Source organism: Halichoerus grypus, chromosome 4 (assembly GCF_964656455.1).
Source record: "Halichoerus grypus chromosome 4, mHalGry1.hap1.1, whole genome shotgun sequence".
NCBI classification, from domain to species: domain Eukaryota; kingdom Metazoa; phylum Chordata; class Mammalia; order Carnivora; family Phocidae; genus Halichoerus; species Halichoerus grypus.
The window spans coordinates 11,109,582-11,129,434 of NC_135715.1; the positions used below are offsets into that span (position 1 = coordinate 11,109,582).

The 19,853-nt window shown below is 37.5% G+C and overlaps 1 protein-coding gene and 1 non-coding gene across 6 annotated transcripts in view; one reads left to right on the forward strand and one right to left on the reverse strand.

Moving 5' to 3' along the window:
- PCCA (propionyl-CoA carboxylase subunit alpha) overlaps positions 1–19,853 on the reverse strand; it is a 396,319-nt gene that overhangs the window by 316,927 nt on the left and 59,539 nt on the right. For all 5 annotated transcript variants that reach the window (XR_013446865.1, XM_078070126.1, XM_078070127.1 and 2 more), the window contains exons 5-6: positions 13,822–13,935; positions 11,969–12,022 (exon numbers count right to left, since the gene is read on the reverse strand). Coding sequence is in view for 4 of the 5 variants with exons in the window: in XM_078070126.1 (XP_077926252.1) it covers positions 11,969–12,022; positions 13,822–13,935 (168 nt within the window). In the remaining variant the exon portion in view is untranslated. The remainder of the gene's footprint in view (positions 1–11,968; positions 12,023–13,821; positions 13,936–19,853) is intronic.
- Positions 2,962–3,069, forward strand: LOC118534528 (U6 spliceosomal RNA). Its single transcript, XR_004916727.1, has one exon. It is a non-coding gene; the product is annotated as a U6 spliceosomal RNA (small nuclear RNA).

Sequence of the window (19,853 nt, forward strand, 5' to 3'; positions counted from 1 at the left end):
AGCCCTGCGTCCAGCTCCACGCTAGGTGTGGAGCCTACTTAAGACGCTCTCTCTCCCTCTGCCCCTCCCAGCCTCCCTCTCTAAAGGAAAAAAAAAAAAATTTTTTTTTAATTTAAAATTTTAAAAATAAAAAGCAAATGGAGCTAGTACATGTAGAGTGCTTGGCATAGCACCTGGCACACAGTTATTGAATAACTACTCAAAACAAGTTAACAATCTGCTAAAGGCAGAAATTTCATCCACTGGTAGAAATCTCATCCATTTGTATCGTGGTCACAATCGATCTTGTTGCCTATACTCTTACTTTACCTAGATTCCTTATTTCCTTTCATCTTTCTCTACTATTCACTTTTTTTTTTTTTTTTTTTTTTTAAAGAATTTTTTATTTATTCATTTGAGACAGAGAGATACAGAGAGAGAGAGAGTAGGAGCAGTGGGGAAAGGTGGAGGGAGAGGGAGAAGCAGACTCCCCACTGAGCAGGGAGCCTGATGCGGGGCTCGATCCCAGGACCTGGAGATCATGACCTGAGCCGAAGGCAGACGCTTAACGACTGAGCCACCCAGGCGCCCCTCTACTATTCACTTTTAAAATTGCTTTCGCTTTGGGGAACCTACGTGGCTCAGGCGGTTAGGCGTCTAATTCTTGGTTTCTGCTCAGGTCATGATCTCAGGGTCAAGAGATCGAGCCCCGCATTGGGTTCCACACTCAGTGGGGAGTCTGCTTGAGTTTCTCTCTCTCCCTCTACCCGCACCCCAGTTCATGCTCGCACTAGCTCGCTCTCTAAAATAAATAAATAAATCTTTAAAAATAAATAAATAGCTTTTGCTTTTAAATGGTGTGATAAACAATAGTTATAGCAGGAATGATTATAAAAACCACAGGCAGTCTGTATATACTTCACTGATATAGGCCCAAGTTATAACTCCAAAGCATAAAGACTGCAAAACTAACTTACCATTAATATGTACAGAAGACAAAACCGTATTATACTCACAGTCATATATAGATATCCAATATAAGATTTTTTTCATGTAAAATAGGAAATAGATCCTAATAAATATTTGTTATTTCTAAAAGTAAAACTGTATTTCAAATGAGCTTGATGTGAGCAGCAAGGAGATTAAGCCTCTTTCCAAAAGTTTCTCTCATATATGGAAATATATATAAACAATTCCATTAAAATTGGCAAAGAATTATTTATGACTAGTAAGTAAAGTGGTAAACAACAGGAATTCAGAGATGAATAAGTAAAGGTCCTTGACATGACACGTAATTATAAGGCCAGAAAAGAATGCCAAAGCAGGGAGGGGAAGGGTAGTAAAAGAAATCTTGCTCTTTGACTAGAATGCTCTTCTCCCGTGGCATCTCAGCTTAAAGGTCACCCATTCAGAGAGATTTTTGGGTACCATCTTCTCTAAAAAGGCCACCCAGTTACCTTTTGGCACAGCATTTCTCAAATTTAGGGAGCTCAGAACCAAACAATGAGTATGTGAAGAACTAAATAAAAAGCTAAGAAAATATACACGGGATTCAAACAAATATGCCATAAGTATGTTGGGAACTGTGCATACACAAGAACAGAATACTCTTTGGTTGGCAAATTAGCATATCACATACTGTGCTTCAATATGGTACCTCAGGAACTCTATAACAGTATCCTTAGATAAGGTCCAGTCCAAAAACAAAACCCCAGCAATCATCTCATTATTTCTGCTTCTTTGCCTGTTTTAGAAAGGATGCACTTAAAAGTTTAATTTTAGAATGTATCTGAGGCAATAAGAATCACTATATGTAACAGTGATAATTAATGTACTTCATTTAATCTGACAAAATCTTCAATCTATTACTTTCACTAGAACAACAATAAAAATCCTTCCTACTGAATTCTAAGTTTAGATGTTATACACAAATAAATAGATGAAATTCAACCTTAAGAGATCACAAAGTTACTATAAATTAAAAATAGCACTGCAACCTAAAAACACAGGGAAGTTTCTCAATGTGCACTTTCTATATTTATTTCCAGAATTCCAAGTTTTAATTCAGCAACTTCTCTCACCTACTGAATAGTTAACAAGCATCTACTGAAAGCTTCAGTGATACAAAAGAATTAAAAAGCATGATTTCTGCCTTCTACTCATGCACAAATTGGGTGACAATCAACAGATGGCAGATAAAAATGTGATACAGCCATACCATGGACTTTATCAGACTTAGAAAGCAATGAGATTTTGACATACACTACAACATGGATGAAGCTTGAGGACATTATGCTCAAATAAGCCAGACACAAAAGGTAAAATATTCTATGATTCCATTTATAAGAGTTACCTAGAATAGGCAAATTCATAAAGACAGAAAGTAAAACACACCTTACCAGGGGTATGGGTGGCAGTGACAGAGAGTTACTGTTTAATGGGTGCAAAGTTTCAGTTGGGGATGATGAAACATTTCTAGACATGAATAGCAGAGATAGCCGCACACTCGAAATGTACTTAATGCCACTGAATTGTACACTTAAAAATGGTGAAAAGGGGTGCACCTGGGTGGCTCAGTCAGTTGAGTGTCTGACTAGTGATCTGGGCTCAGGTCATGATCTCAGGGTCCTGAGATCAAGCCCTGCTTCATGCTCCACGCTCAGCAGGAGGGAGCATGCTTGGGATTCTCTCTCTCCCTCTGTCCCTCCCTCCCCTGCCAGGCCGCCCGTTAAGGCACTCACTCACCCTCTCTCAAAAATTTTTTAAATTTTTTTTTAAAGATTTTTATTTATTTATTTGAGATAGAGCGGGGAGGGAGAGCACAGAGGGGTGAGAGGCAGAGGGAGAGGTCGAGAAGCAGGCTCCCCACTGAGCAGGGAGCCCAAAGCAGGGCTCAATCCTAGGACCCCAGGATCATGACCTGAGCTGAAGGCAGATGCTTAACCGACTGAGCCACCCAGGCGCTCCTCAAATTTTTTTTAAATGGTGAAAAGGGCCCCATATATACTAAAATTGGGAGGATAGAGAAGATTATTAGCATGGCCCCTGCACAAGGATGACATGCAAACTCATAAAGCATTCCAAATTTTTTTAAATGGTGAAACAGGTAATTCTATGTTATATATGATATACCACATTAAATACGTATATAATAAAAGACAAAAATAAATCATAATTTCTTCAAGGTACCCTGAAAATAGAGCAAAATGAAAATCAATCTTAATTTCAAGGGACTGATATTTGGGTCATTAATGAAGGAAATGTCCTAACTCCCCTTAAACATGTTTAAAGTAAAAATTATGACATTTTTCCCATGGAATGTATAATATATGCAGATGAAATACACATGACAATGGTAACACAGAGAATGCTGACGGAAAGAGAGGGGAAGGGGACTATACACTTTTAACATTTCTACATTTTACCTAAAATGGTATATATTTTTTTTAAGATTTTACTTATTTATTTGACAGAGAGAGAGCAAGAGAGCACAAGCAGGGGGAGCAGCAGAGGGAGAGGGAGAAGCAGGCTCCCTGCTAAGCAGGGAGCCCAAAGCAGGGCTTGATCCCAGGACCCTGAGATCATGACCTGAGCCAAAGACAGACGCTTAACCAACTGAGCCACCCAGGCACACCTAAAATGGTATAATATTAACTCTAAATAGACCATATAAATTAAGGATGTATACTGCAATACCTAGAAAAAACACTAAAAAATGGAAAAGGTCTTCATAGATAAATTTAAATGGAATTCCAAAAATTAAGATAATCCAAGTAAGACAGGAAAATAGAATGGTAGCCATAAATCCAGTCACATCACTAATATATTAAATGTTAACAGATCTTACTGAAATTGCATATTGGTGAGGGTACACAAATCCATGACAGTACTAAAAAGCACTGAATTGCTTATCACAAAAGGGTGACTTTTAGGACATGGGAACTGTATCTCAGTAAAGCTGTTATTAAAGAAAATAAGGCAAACCAAAAAACATAATAAACACTACAATTAAAGATAAAGATTATGAGAATGATTTAAAAAGTACAACCCACCTACATGCTGGCTACAAAAGACATGTTTTCAATATGAACAGTCAGTTGGAAAAGTGCATATTGTGCACACTGTAAGCATAAGACACTTGAGAGTCTTTAGAGTTAACATTACGCCACTTGTCCAAGATCATACAGCTACAAAATGGCCAAGCAAGAATTCTAACTGATTCCAGACTGTGCTAGTAAGTGCAAGGGGACAGTAAGGAGGGAGAGAAGGAAAGCCTGAGTATAAATCCAAGCTATTTTAACTTTAAGGATAGGGTACGAAATCCCAATCTCATCAAATCACAGATTTTTTTTTTTTTTTTTTAGTTAAATCCCGGATTCTTAACCTTCCTATTGAAGTCACCAAACCCACAATCCTCAATGTACTTGCCTTGTCTACACCCTTAAAAAAACTCCCTAGAAATAAAGGGAAATTTCTCCTTTTCAAGTTACCCATGTTAGAGCATTTCTACTCAACATCATCTTCAAATTCTTAAACAAATATATTCTAGAAGCTAACCTCTAATCCAACATCCAGGAAAAGAAACGTGTTCTCAAACATTTCAAAGGACATTCTGTTATGATAACGGTTTTATGAAATTACTTGCATAGGTTTTCATAAATTCTGCTGAACATGACATTTAAGAGTCACAATTACAAATACATTATAAAACTGTCAGAAGGAAAGAGTCACTGAACTTTCTCCTCCAAATCCACAGAGACCAGATTAATTCAACAGAAGTATATCACAGAGCAGTAAGGGTATCAAGGACTACTGTACAGCTCTACCAGCTCACTCACAGCAAATCCAAGGGAAGACAGTTACTCTGATTGGTGTCCAAGATCAAAAGATCAGAAAAACAAAGATAATTGTTTTTAGACCTTAAAAATGGCACACCAATAGCAAAAAGATAAAAGCCTCCAAAAGCAAAAATAGGTACCAGCCAAAGCTATCATTTCAAAAACCAAAACAGAAAACACTAACAATTTGGTCTAGGTTCAATTCATCTTTGAAGCAGTTTGGAACATTTACTGAGTTGGGAATTTCTAACTTTTGTTAGAAACTACACTCTCATTTACTAGCTATGTGACACTGGGCAAAGCCTTTATTTCTGAGATTATTCTCTCTTCTTAAAACCAAGGATGATAATAATACGTCACAGATTGTCAGGAAGATAAAGTAAGAACGGTGCTAGTGATATCTGAAGGTTGGCATTCCATACCTATTTTTAAGAGCCTGGGGGAAGGCAAGAAATATTCTGTGCCACTTGTTTTCTTATAAACAAAACCCTACTTAAGCAAATAAGAGTATCCTACATTACAAATCAATAGCAAAATTCTAACACACACACTCACTCCCTCCAGATGACTATAAATACGGTTGCAGGGGTACAGTGGTAACCCCCAGGGAATTAAATGGGGTTTGAGGTCAGAGTTGCACAGATGAAGGGAACCTTCTCTTTCAACATACACGTGACTTAAATTTAAGATTTTACATTCTTGAAAATTTTTAATTTTAACATAATAAAACCAGAGATCTGTGTCCAAAACGTGAATTCTACTAATGTTAAGAAAACATATGTAGTTAAAACTGTATCTACAAAATATATTAGTAACATTTCTCAACTTTTTTTTTTTTTTCTTAGAGAGAGACAAAGCGTGCGGGGGAGGGGGTAAGGTGGTGGTGATGGCAAAGGGAGAGGGGGAGAGAGAGAGGCAAGCAGAGAGAGGGAGAGAGAGAGAGAGAATCTTTTTTTTTTTTTTTTTTTTAAGATTTTATTTATTTGAGAGAGAGAATGAGATAGAGAGAGCATGGGGGGGGGAGGGTCAGAGGGAGAAGCAGACTCCCCGCTGAGCAGGGAGCCCGATGCGGGACTCGATCCCAGGACTCCAGGATGATGACCTGAGCCGAAGGCAGTTGCTTAACCAACTGAGCACCCAGGCGCCCGAGAGAGAGAATCTTATAAGCAGACTCCATGCCCAGCTGGGAGCTAGGGACAGGGCTCAACCTCACAAGCCAGAGATCATGACCTAAACCAAAAGCAAGAGTCAGATGCTTTATCAACTAAGCCACCCAGGCACCCCCTATTTCTCAACATTCTTAAGCCATAATATAAATCAATTTCAACAGTCATGCACAAAACACTTCTGTGAATTACCAAGATCACAGCCCACATAGATAAAATCAGAGTTATATACAATTCTGGATTTGCAAGGTCTAAGCCTCTCCTTTATTCACCTACTCAAAAAAAAAAAAGTTTTTACAACTACAAGTGAATAGGGTATCATATGAATCCCTTTAAATTTACTTTACACTATCTTAACAAAAATATTGTTAAATGAAACCACTGGCCAACTTGCTAACTTGAATTTTAGTATTAGTTATGAACCACTTACAACATACTTTAATAACACACTATGGATTATGTCATAACTGACGAGAAACAACCTAGCAAAATGCCGTCTTCCAGTTTGTACCTACGCAGCAGTCATTTTCCTACAATCTGATCACCTGCTGCCTATATGATAACAAAGTGGGTTTCTATGGTTTCTAAGGTTTCTATGGGCTTTGGCCAAGTTGGCTACAGTTACTTTGGTCTTTTTTGCCTTCTCCTTGAACGTTCTCTCTTTCCAACTTTGCCAATTAGGATACAGTGTTTTGTTTTTCCCCCAAATTCTCTGTACCCAAAAGTCAGCCAACCTGGGTCAAGTCCTGACTGTTACTAGCAGATTGTGACTACTGGTAGGTCACTGCACCTGAGTTACTGTTTTCCTTTTGTTATACAGAGTTAATAATATCCAGCTTCAGCGGTTGCATGGAAGAAAGCAATCATGTGTCAAAGTAGTTGGTAAACTACAGTATTATGTACATGTATATAGCAGTATAATCCTACCGAACTATTAATCTCAACAGGAAAAAAATCTAAACTCAGAAAATACACATGAAAACTATCAGATTAGGGGCACCTGGGCTCAGTCGTTACGCATCTGCCTTCAGCTCAGGTCATGATCCCAGGGTCCTGGGATCGAGCCCCGCATCGGGCTCCCTGCTCGGCGGGAAGCCTGCTTCTCCCTCTCCCACTCTCCCTGCTTGTGTTCCCTCTCTCGCTGTCTCTCTCTGTCAAATAAATAAATGAAATCTTTGGGGAAAAAAAAAGTTTATCTTTGTAGGTGAAATTTATAAGCCTGCAACTGTCAAATCAAAGAATATATACATTTTAAATTTTGATAGATACTAGCAAATTTCTGGCACACCACTCCCCCCCCCAAAAAGAACCCTAAAATAATTTACGCTCCCAAGAACAAGACAACTTTCCTGTATACGTGCCTACACTGGATGTTATAGCTATTTTTTAAAATTTTTGGTTAATCCAATGGATAGAAAAATCACACCTCATTACTGTTATATTCCTTATCCTGTTTAAAAGTGTCCAGTGAAAGGAGATAAAAGAATACAATCATCAAACCTAACATGCTTGCTATAGTTCTCCTCTATACCCTCAATGCTGAGCATTGCAGATAGAACTCACCGTCTGTATGCATATACACACATATCTTTTAAATACATGAGTAAGACCCAAACATGAAACACAAGTTATTTAATAAAACAAATTTCTCATAAAGCTAATTACTATAACTTATAATGCTTTGCATCACTTAAACATAAAATAGTATGAAAATGTGTGTGTGTGTGTGTGTGTGTGTGTGTGTGTGTGTGTGTGTGTAAGCTAGAAAAGTAACTAGGAACACTATGAAATCTCCTTAAACCAATACCTCCCCTTTCCAGGAACAGGTAATTTTACTCTCCAAAGCTCTTGGAATTTCTTTTCTTCATTCTAACAGTCCTCATAGCCTCCTAACACTCTGCTTTTACTGCTCAGAATACAAGGAACCCAGAGAAGAAATACAGAATGAAAAACAGTCTGCAAATAAAAATCTGTTGGCTCAGCACATTAAAATTACTTAAATTTCTTCACGAGGGTTATTTGTAGCTTTGTCTTTTCCATGATTTAAGCAAAAACAAGGTATGATGTTGTTGAAATCAGGTATAGTACAGACTCCGTGTAATCTGATCCCATTGCATGTAAATTAAGGATAAAGAACAGTTATCACTTGCACCCACAAATACACTCCCCACACAGAGCCCCAAGTGAAGGCTGTTATTTAAAAAAAAGGCGGGGGCGCCTGGGTGGCTCAGTCGTTAAGCGTCTGCCTTCGGCTCAGGTCATGATCCCAGGGTCCTGGGATCGAGCCCCGCATCGGGTTCCCTGCTCGGCAGGAAGCCTGCTTCTCCCTCTCCCACTCCCCCTGCTTGTGTTCCCTCTCTCGCTGTGTGTCTCTCTGTCAAATAAAAATATAAAATCTTTAAAAAAAAAAAAAAGAATTAGTCTTGTAAAGAAAACTTATAAACTTTAGTATGCTTTTATATTTGGTTTATTGTATACTTTTTTTTTTAAGATTTTTATTTATTTATTTATTTGAGAAAGAGAAAGATAGCTAGAAAGAGCACACAAGTGGGGAGGAGAGGGAGAGCGGGGAGGAGAGGGAGATGCAGGCTCCCTAGTGAGCAGGGAGCCTGATGCGGGACTTGATCCCAGGACCCTGGGATCATGACCTGAGCCGAAGGCAGACACTTAACCGACTGAGCCACCCAGGTGCCCCTATTGTATACTTTCTAATGCAAATATATAGCAAAAATTCAGGGGAAAAAAAAAAAATCCAGAAATTATTCATAGTTGTTAACTAAAAACAACAATGTATTACACAAAGCACAACTAGTTTTTCTACAAACAAAATAAATATGCGGGTCTTTGAATAGCAGTTTAAAAAAAAAAACAGAACTGGGGTGCCTAGGTGGCACAGTCGGTTGGTTAAGCAGCCAACTCTTGGCTTTGGCTCAGGTCGTGATCTCAGGGTTGTGAGATCGAGCCCCATGTTGGGCTCCACACTCAGCGAGAAGTCTGCTTAAGATTCTCTCCCCCTCTCTTTCTTCTCTAAAATAAATAAATCTTTTTTTTAAAAAAAGGAACTAAAAATAAATGGAAAAAAAAATCTCCATATTTGATTAAATCTCAAACATAGGATATGGTATTACAATAAAGGGAACTCCACAGTATTCAACTTTAAAAAAAAAATCCATTTCCTCCTTGCTAAGTCACCATCATCAACATGGTAATCATGATGGTAATCACCATCAATATGATAATCTATCAACATGGTAATCCATCTACCACTACATTGGAAATTAGATATCTAAGAATATACTCAGTTTGCGATAGTAACTATTGAATTTCAATGGCTGGTCACCAACCACACAATGTTTATATGGCCTAACAAAATCAGTAGGCAATTTCATTTCAATGCTGTTGTCTTTTGTTTTTTGTTTTTTAATGGAACTTACCACCTATAACCAGACATTCCAAAAGGAGCATTTTATTTATTTATTTTTTTCAAAAGGAGCATTTTAAATGGCACACTCCAATGGGAAAAGATTTTAATGCTAGGAAAATTATATCCCAAAAGGAATCTTGCCATGATGCACAAAAACCAAGAGGTTAGTTATCACTAGCTGCATATTTTCATAGTGAGCCAAAACTCGGCAATACTGCTTTTTAGCTATAAAACAGTCCGTTTTGTGATAGGAGAAAGTTTTCTTGCATGTTGTTTTATAATTCTTAATCTAATGATTATTTAATCTTTCCATAACATTCACTGAATCCACTATGTTGAAATCATTAGACTATAAAACAAAAGGGAAAGAAAGACTGACAAGGCCAAGTCTCATCTCAAGAGGAAATTAATATACAGAAATAATTTTAACCTAATATGTAAAGTAGTATATCAAATAAGAAATCTTAAAAAAAAAATGCTCTAGAAAACAGAGGAAAGACATTACTTCTCACCAGAGGGATATGGAAACTACTCTGGTAGAAGTAACACGTGAACTGTGCCTTTCAGGAGAGGCAATCGTTAGAAATGTGGGAGAAGACAAGTGTGCCCCCTGGGCAAAGAAACACAAAAAGGATGGAACACGAAAGAACCAGGCACGTTTGAGAACAGCACGGTGTTCTGGCTTGGCTGACGCATAGCTCTGAGAAAGGGAAATGGAGGAGAGGAGATCAGAAAGAAAATTCATGAGAAAGGAAGGTAATCATTCATATATTCTGCACTCTTTTAACATGAAACCCCTGATGGAAATAATCTTCATTTAAGGAAAATGTGAACTTCTTCATAATATTTTCTTCCCTGAATTGAAGTCATTTGTGTACTTGAATTATCTGACCTGACTGTGAGCCCCTCATGAGCAGGACACACATCTGATTCATTTTTATACCCTTCTCAAATACCTTAAACATAGATACCAAACAACCACTTTTTAATGACTAAATGAATGCATGAATGAACATAATGGCCATGTCATTTAACTTCTCTTAGACTCAGAGAAGTTAATACCAGGAATTGGCAAATTTCTACTACAAAGGGCCATGCAGCAAATATTTTAGGCTTTGCAGGTTACTTGATCTCTGTTACAGCTACACAGTTCCACTGTTACAGAGCAAAAGGAGCCACTGACGACACATAAGTGCATGAGCTTGACTTTGTGCCAATAAAATCTAACTTACAAAACCGGCGGCAGGCTGCATTTGGGCCACGGGCCATGGTTTAGAGACGCCTCCTCTATACAACTTAAATTCAGTACCTTATATTATACAGGCACATTCATACGTGTTATATTCAAATCCCTTTCTGACATAACGACAGAACACAGCCAAAATTTCAAACAAGACGATAACGAAAAAGAATGTAAGTGGGAAAGTGTGGTTATACTACACACAACCTGGCAAATCTGGACCTTTGGCTGCTTCCACCCACTCTGCCCTCTCCAGACACTTACTACCATTAGCTATGTCACCTTACATCACAATATCTGTAGGCCTCAGTTTCATCTTTAGGCCCTAGTTTTTAATCTTTCACCTGGTTAAAATAGATTGTTCTAAACTAGAACTCTTGGTTCTTAAAAACTGTCCAAGTTAAATTTATGGATTTTAAGTGGAAATGTCATCTAGAAAATTACATTCATAAATAATTTTGAATCCATGAAAGAACAAAACACAAGCATTTCACAGAAACAAAGTATAACACATTAGAATAATAAATTAAGGTAACACCTGGGATAACTGATGTAATCAGCTTCTCGAAACATTCAAAATCCTATTTTAGCACCTGAAAACTAAGGTTTCAGTACCATCTTGAATGTAGTTATAAATACACCTGGGAAATCAGTTCAATTCACCCAATCAGGGTGGTAATATCTGAGACTCAGATCATGCATAAATCTTTTCCCAAAATAGAGAAGGCAGTAAGATTTGATCTTAAATGCCACAACACGCAATGAAAAGAGAAATAATGCTCTTGTAAAATAACAAATCACTGGACTCCTTGACACAGGTAGCTACAAATCTAAAGAGCTGAAGTTTTTAAAAGTCCATAAAATATATAACAAACTTGGTGTCATTCATTAGGTATAAAGATGATTTTATAATTTTTCCACTTTTATTCTTCAAACCAAGACCTGGGTTACAGAATAAAAACTTCACTTTTCACAAATAATTTTCAAAGAACTGACAGGTCAATTAAAATTCTGTAATTCAGGGGCGCCTGGGGGGCTCAGTGGGTTAAGCACCTGCCTTCAGCTCAGGTCATGATCCCAGGGTCCTGGGATCAGCATCTTGTCAGGCTCCCTGCTCAGCAGGGAGTCTGCTTCTCCCTCTCCCTCTGCTCCCCCCACACCCCCTTGCTCGTGTTCTCTCTCTCTCTCTCTCTCTCAAATAAATAAATAAAATCTTTTTTAAAATATCTGTAATTCATCACTACCCACAGTTACAAAAGTAACACCATTATACTGCTTTCTGAAATATAAGTTAACAGATTCTGGTTCATTACTAACTTACCAGACATTTGGCAAATTCTTTGTTTTCTGAAAGAAATCCATAACCTGGATGTACCTTAGAAATGAAAACAAAAAGCACTTTCAATTTTATCATGTCACAAAACCTTTATAAGCAACATAGAGAGTGCACTCATGTGTTTATATTTTAAGGGCCTGGAGTCAGGTTACTTCTCCTACATATTGACAGTTGCAACACACATTCCTGAGTACAGACCCAAATTCCAAGAAACTGCCTAATATTCACTTACAGCACACCACCTTTGTCCTAACCGTAATCAGGACCATTGACCTACAAATCTGCCGGTCACCTATATCTATTTCAACACAACCTGAACTCTCCCTACTTTTTCTGAGGCTAATTTTGGCCCTAAGCCAAATTTTTTAATAGTTGGTGGGCCAAAGAACAAGGTTAAAAGAAACCATTTGTGAGATAGATGAAAAACTCCTAATTCCCCTTTCTTTAGAGTCCCGGGAAATGCTGCTTTCCAAAAATCTGGCTAAGCCAACTAACATACTTTATTCCTGACCACATGAATACACTCAGCCACCCAATGAGCAGTGTTGGTCAAAACTAAAGTCGAAATCTGGTTTTACTTTTTCTTTATACACTGAATTTTTTTCTTCTAACATGTACTCTTCTTTCCCTGCTTGGCCCACTTAACCATTCATAATCATTTTATGCTATCCTCTCACAAACCATGTTGCTATGATTTAAGTTCTATCATCCTGGCCTATCACACTGTTCAAACAAATTTAGCCTATTATCAATCAAGACTGAACATATTTCCAGGAAAACAATTCTACTGTAAGGAAAGCCAAATTTCGCAAGGAGCCAATATCATAATCTAGAAGTAGCTACACATCTGAGATTTTTAAATGTTTTATGAACCTGGTACAGAATTTAAACAACTGCATCACAGGTAAAGAGTTTCACCCCACCAATTGCATTTTATAGAAACATTTAACAAAAGATTGTATTCTGACAAGCTATCATTAAAGAGTTAAGAGTTTTACCTTCATTAACTCTGATAATAAACTGTAAACATCTATAATATGGGTTCATGAATTCAGTTATTTATTTAAACATGTATCTTAACTAAAACATTTCTTTCACAAGACATGTGAACACTAATTGAAGTACTCCAGGCTAATTGCTGGTGTTGGCTGTTTCCATCCAATTTCAGAGATAACTCTGCATAGTTTGCAACATTATATATAATTAGTTCTCTGATCTATAAAACACACACACACACACACACAGCACCAACAAAACACAGTTCCTGATGTCAGAAACCAGATTCTTCCCTGGATTCCACCCCATTCAAACAGAATTGGAGATGGGAAGAATTACTGATTTTTCCCTGTAAGTTAAGTGTATTCTACTGACATTATCAAACTAAAATAATTACCAATTGCATAGTTTTTATTTCTGGATGTGTAACCAGGTATACGTAATTTTTAAATGATTAAAACAATTTAAACAAGAATCTTTTGGATCCTATAACAGATTTTTTTAATGTTCTTATTGCACTGAAAGGGTTAATACTCAAAACTAATTGGGATTTCTTTTCTTTTTTTTTTTTCTAACAAATTTGGAAATGAACTGAAACTGCTCCCTGGTGTGAAAGCTGAACCCCACAGCCACCTGCAGGACCAGCGACCAACACTGCCAGATGCTACAAAGCCTTTGATTTCCAGTAGCGAATTCGGCCACATTTAACTCATGTGACATGAACTAACAGCAACAGCATTTTCAATCATTCTTTCTTATTTTTTTTTTTTCTGAATACAAACTCTAGCTTTCTGCTCACTATATATGAAACAGCTGCGGTAGATAGATTCATTCAGACTCACAGCTTGGGCCCTGGTTTTCTTAATGGCTTCCATGATGGCATCCATGTTGAGGTAGCTTTTACTGGTGGGAGCTGGGCCAACACAGACAGCCTCATCCGCCATTTTCACATGAACCTGAAGAGACAGATCTCTGCATTAACAGATGCTCCCAGCAAAAAGAACTCCCATCATTTGTGAATACACACAAAATTGCAAATGTGATTGTTTCCCTTATTTAAGTAGTCAGGTCTTCTTGAAAGTGCACTAAAAAAAGAACAGTGTAACACATCAGCTCAGGAACTATATTAACCATGACTTTCATTTATTACAAGCCTAATCATTGTCTAGCCAGAGAACTTCCATAATATTCCCTACTAATTTGATTAAATAAAACCCCTGCAAACGTTGGCCCCCTATTCAGTTCATCTACATATAAATCTTATATCAAAAACTACCCTGTTACATGTAGCCAGTAGTCCAATATTTTCCTAACAAGCACTCATGCCCAGTTCTAAGCAAACTCCCCAGGAAGTGGGGATAATTAGAGAAACTGAATGAAGGGATGCAGTGAGGGTCCCTGCACAGCATCAGGTCAGCACCAGGCACAAATTAAAGTCCAGAACTAAAGACTTCAATATCAACGAGCCAGAAAATCTTGACAATCATTTAAATACTCTCACATTTGATCCTCATCCATTTTTACCTTTACTCCTAGAAGAGCTGATATATGCATTAATTCTAAGTCTACTCAAAACTTAGAAATATATGCTCCATTTTTAAGACTACTCACTGTACAACCTTTTTACACCTATTTTTGCTTGAGGTGAGGCATTCACTACTGAAAAGAGTAACTTATTTCTGAAAGAAACTATTCTTTTAAAATGATAAAAGGATTCATATATCTTTGAAATGGCTTTCCCTAACAGTTTTAAGGAACTTCCAATCCATTTAAATTTATTTTACAAGGCAGACATAAAAACTAAAGCACCTACATCTACCTGGACTTTTATGATCCCACCCCCCTCAAAGTCCAAGATGGAAAATACTTTTGAGTATTGCTAAGTTCTATTCTTCAGCCATGAATTTTTAAGAAGCACGTTGTTTTAAATGACATCTATAAAAAATAAAACCAATTAAGTCATCTTTTAGAAAGTTGAGTTATCTTTATCAATTCAATACTTTCCAATAAGTAAAAAAATTATATCATGCCCAAGAGATTTACACATCAATATTTTAATGGAAAATACTCAAATATATACACTCTGTAGTATCTTTAATAATGTCCCCTGCGAAGAAAAGCAGCCAGGCTCACAAAGGGTTCCTAAATATTCCCATGTTCAAAGCAAGGCTCTTCTTGTGGTTATTTCTGCCTTGCTTCCCCCCTCCCCACCCCACCCAATCTCAAGTTGTTCTTCCCCTCTCAGGCCAGAACGCTCCTCCTCTTCTGCGCCCTGCCCAGTGCAACTTTGTTGTTGTAACTATGGCTGTGGTTTTCTTTCTATAAGAAAGAAACTGAACACTGAGCAATCCTTTAAAAAGAATACATTAGCCAGGTGGGGATAAAGTAAAGTTAAATCCACATTTATTCTGTGTATTTTATTCACCTCCAAGTACTACCTACTATTAAAGATGCCCAAGTTTCACTTCTACCACTGGGTCTTTCCCAGGTACTTCAGCTTCAGATGAATCTCCTTTAATCTGAACTCTGATAGTACTTAGTGCAAATTTTGGCATTTAATTGCATCCTGCCTAGCAACGTTATTCTAACTGCTTTATAGATTGTCTGTTACAATTCAGACACTCTCCTCCACCAGATTAGAAGGTCCTGAAAGGCAGAGGTTAGGTCTTAAATTCCTTTTTAAATCACTCCCAGCACAATGTTATGTGTTAAAAGCTCATTAACTCATAGATACACATGGATGGCAGTTTATTTAATAACTTTCATTGTTAAGCCGTTATCTTTTTTTTTTTTTAAGATTTTATTTATTTATTTTACAGAGAATGAGAGAGAGCACAAGCAGGGAAAGCAGCAGAGGGAGAGGGAGAAGCAGGCTCCCCGTTGAGCAGGGAGCCCAATGCGGGGCTCAATCCCAGGACCCTGGGATCATGATCTGAGCCAAAGGCAGATGCTTAAAGGACTGAGCCACCCAGGCGCCCCTAAGCCATTGTCTTTGAGGTGAAAGTCTATCGCAAATTAAAAATTCTCCAATCTTAGCAATACATATGGGAACTGAAGGTTGTATGGGAAGAAATTAAAAGACACATACACACATACGTGTATGTCCAAAATTTTTATAATAAACATGCATCAAAAAGTAAGAGGAGACTCTAAATAGTATTTTGACTAGTCTTTTTTTTTTTTAAAGATTTTATTTATTTATTTGACAGAGAGAGAGAGATAGCGAGAGCAGGAACACAAGCAGGGGGAGTGGGAGAGGGAGAAGCAGGCTTCCTGCCGAGCAGGGAACCCGATGCGGGGCTCGATCCCAGGACCCCGGGATCATGCTGAGCCACCCAGGCGCCCCTTGACTAGTCTTTTTTTCTAAATACACTTTGTAACCATACGGCATATATAATTTTGCATCCTTTTGTTTTATAACTAACATCTTAAAAGACATGTTTCCTGTTATCACGAACTGTAAACATACTGAGAATCTAGCTCAGAGCCTAACAACATATTTTAGCAGATGATCAATATTGTTCAAACAAACATTCAAATAAATTAATGTCAAAAGCAGGTCAAAACTGCTTACGGGCTTTACAAAGAAAAGGCAAAACATGCTGTTTCTAATGGTTGACTGGTTTCTTTTATTTCTCAGAAACAAACCTTTCTTTAGGGTAGAAGCTATACTAGCATCTTAAACCCAAAGTGAAGCACAGGGTCAGTACTAGCAAAAATCCTGGGCAAAGCCATTTGAAAAAAAAAAAAAAAACAACTAGAATCCTCTGCTGCCTTAGTTCCCAAAGAGATACTTACTTATGAGTCAATCAGGAAAGAAAAATTTTTAAAACTTTTGAAACTCAAATTTCAATTTTGTTGTTATTATTGTACTAAATGCCTGACGTTATTTCACTGGGTTATTAATACAAAACGAACTGCATTCAAGCCATGTTCTTCTGAAGAGCGACTTATCACTGCCTACACTGACTAGATGGATTTATGTTTCAAGAATTTCAACACCTTGAAAAATATAAATTCCTTTTTTTAATACTTCAGTAATATGTAACAATCATGGAAAAGTTTAAACTGAACTAACCAATTAACTAGGATATTGCTGGCTACAAGTTTCAAAAAGAAAAAAGATTTTAAGTATGAAGTAGTCTTCAGAAGCTTTTCCAATAGGTTTTTGAAGATTAATTTCCTCAAGCTTTAAATTTTAGTTTTAGATTTTAGTTTTAGATTTTAAATTTTATTATTTAAATAGAAAAAATCACTTGAACCAGCCTTTTATTTTCCAAATAATAATCTAACAAAGTGTTTTTCAACTGACAGAACTGAAAAAAATCATGTTCCTCACTGACTTTCTTTAAATGACTTTAAACACTTGGATATAGATAGGTTAAAAATTGTGCGTGAATTTTAAAACTGAGTTAATGAAAATTTCATATTAGACCATTAGATGTGTCAGATATGCTTTAAAAAGATACTCTGGTCAAAAACATAGCACCTTAGTGTTGAAAAGTACACTAGACCAGATCTGAGTGAAAACTTTTAAATACCTTCTAAACTAATACAGACTGAGAAAGATAGGGAAGATAAGCAGCTTTGAAGATGTTTCCTCATGCTGGGAGGGTTTTGTTTTTGAAACCTATCACTCAAGAAGATTGTAGTTAGGTGGGCACTCTCTACCATCTTCACGAATACTTGAGTTTTCCCTGGGCTATCACCCAATGCGAACACAACACAAGGTGAGCCACTGCCAGGATGAGAGAATGTAGATTAGATGTCCTCCTTGCCCTAGAAGAGCAATGCCTCATACAATCTGTCCAGGTTTCAGTATCCACCAGATCTAACCCAATTCTTTAACAAGCAAAAGTCACCCTTAAAGACTGAAAAGGTCAAGAAAAGCATGCCAACTGCATCAATCTTAATTTGAAAACCCAGGGGAAAAAGTCATTTTTTTTAAAGATTTTATTTATTTTTTTTTAACTAAACTCTACACCCAACATGGGGCTTGAACTCACAACCCCAACAACAAGAGTCACACACTCCAACCAACTGAACCAGCCAGGCACCCCCAGAAAAATCATTTTTAAAAACCAGATAAAACCCTATTTCTAAGAGGGGGGAAAAAAGAACCTTTCTCTCTATTCTATACGATGTATCTAAAGAGACTTATACAAATGTCAACAGACTAGCATTCTGGCATATCCTTCTAGGAAGGCAATTCATTCCTAGAAAATAATTATTTTTCAGGGGCACCTGGGGTGGTCAGTCAGTTAAGCATCTGCTTTAGGCTCAGGTCATGATCCCAGGGTCCTGGGCAGGGAGACTACTTCTCCCTCTCCCACTCCCCTTGCTTGTGCACTCACTCGCTCTCTATCAAATAAATAAAATCTTTTAAAAAAAATGATTTTTCAAAATCAGTAAATACTATATTTGCTTTGAATCCATTTTGTAAAACTGTATGTGTAGCACCCATGACACATTTATTTGTGATTTTTGGATGGCAGAGTTAGTGACTTTAGTATTTTTCTTCTGTTATAACTTACATAATTTTCAAATAGTAAAATTAAAAGTTACAGGGAAAAGAGAATGGGTTTTTTCTAGTTGCAAAACTCTCAATCTATTTTCTAAAATCCTGTTTTCCCAGTGTAGAGGTTCCTCAAAAAGTTAAAAATAGAGCTACCCTACGATCAAGCAATTGCACTACTAGGTATTTCCAAAGAATACAAACATAGTGATTCGAAGGGGCACACGCATCCCAATGTTTATAGCAGCAATGTCCACAAAAGCCGAACTATGGAAAGAGCCCAGATGTCCATCAACAGATGAATGGATAAAGACGATGTGGGGTGTGTGTGTGTGTGTGTGTACACACACACACACACACAGGAATATTACTCAGCCATCAAGAATGAAATCTTGCCATTTGCAAGGACGTGGATAGAACTAGAGGGTGTTATGCTAAGCAAAATAAGTCAGTCAGAAAAAGAAATACCATATGAGTTTCACTCATATGTGGAATTTAAGAAACAAAACAGATGAACATAGGGGAAGGGAAGGAAAAATAAGATGAAAATAGAGAGGGAGGCAAACCATATGAGACACTAAACTCTAGGAAACAAACTGAGGATTGCTGGAGAAGATGGGGGTGAGGGGAAGGGATAAATGGGTGATGGGCATTACAGAGGGCATTTGATGTAATGAGCACTGTTATATGCAACTAATGGATCACTAAATTCTATCCCTGAAATTTTTTTAAAAGATTTTATTTATATATCTGAGAGAGAAAGAGAAAGACCACAAGCAGCGGAGGGACAGGGGGAGAGGGAGAAGCAGGATCTCCACTGAGCAGGGAGCCCAATGCGGGACTCAATTCCAGGACCCCGGGATCATGACCTGAGCTGAAGGCAGATGTTTAACCAACTGAGCCACTCAGGTGCCCCTACCCCTGAAATTAATATACTATACATTAACTAAATTGAATTTAAATAAAGAATTAAAAAAAAAAAAATCCTGTTTTCCTATCAGTAAAGGGAACTGTCCCAGAACCAATTATGAAACCAAAGAGTTTGTTGAGTCTTTATTTGGCAGGGATGCATTTCTGAGAATATGGTAAACAAAAAAAGAATGAAAAGCACCATGACTAGAACCATATTGCCATACCACTGACACCTGGTAGAAGCATCAGGGAGCGATGGGAAGGACGGAGTAGGGGACAGGAGACAGGAAGGATGAAAGCAAAATCTTAGCAAAAGCAATGTCAATGTACCAAGACCGCAGTGAAATGGACTGTGGAATGGGGAAGGGGGGGGTGCAGAGGTAAGTATGAAAGGGTGGGGCAGGGGCTATCTATATGGTTGGTTGTAAAGGCTGGGAGAGACAGAGT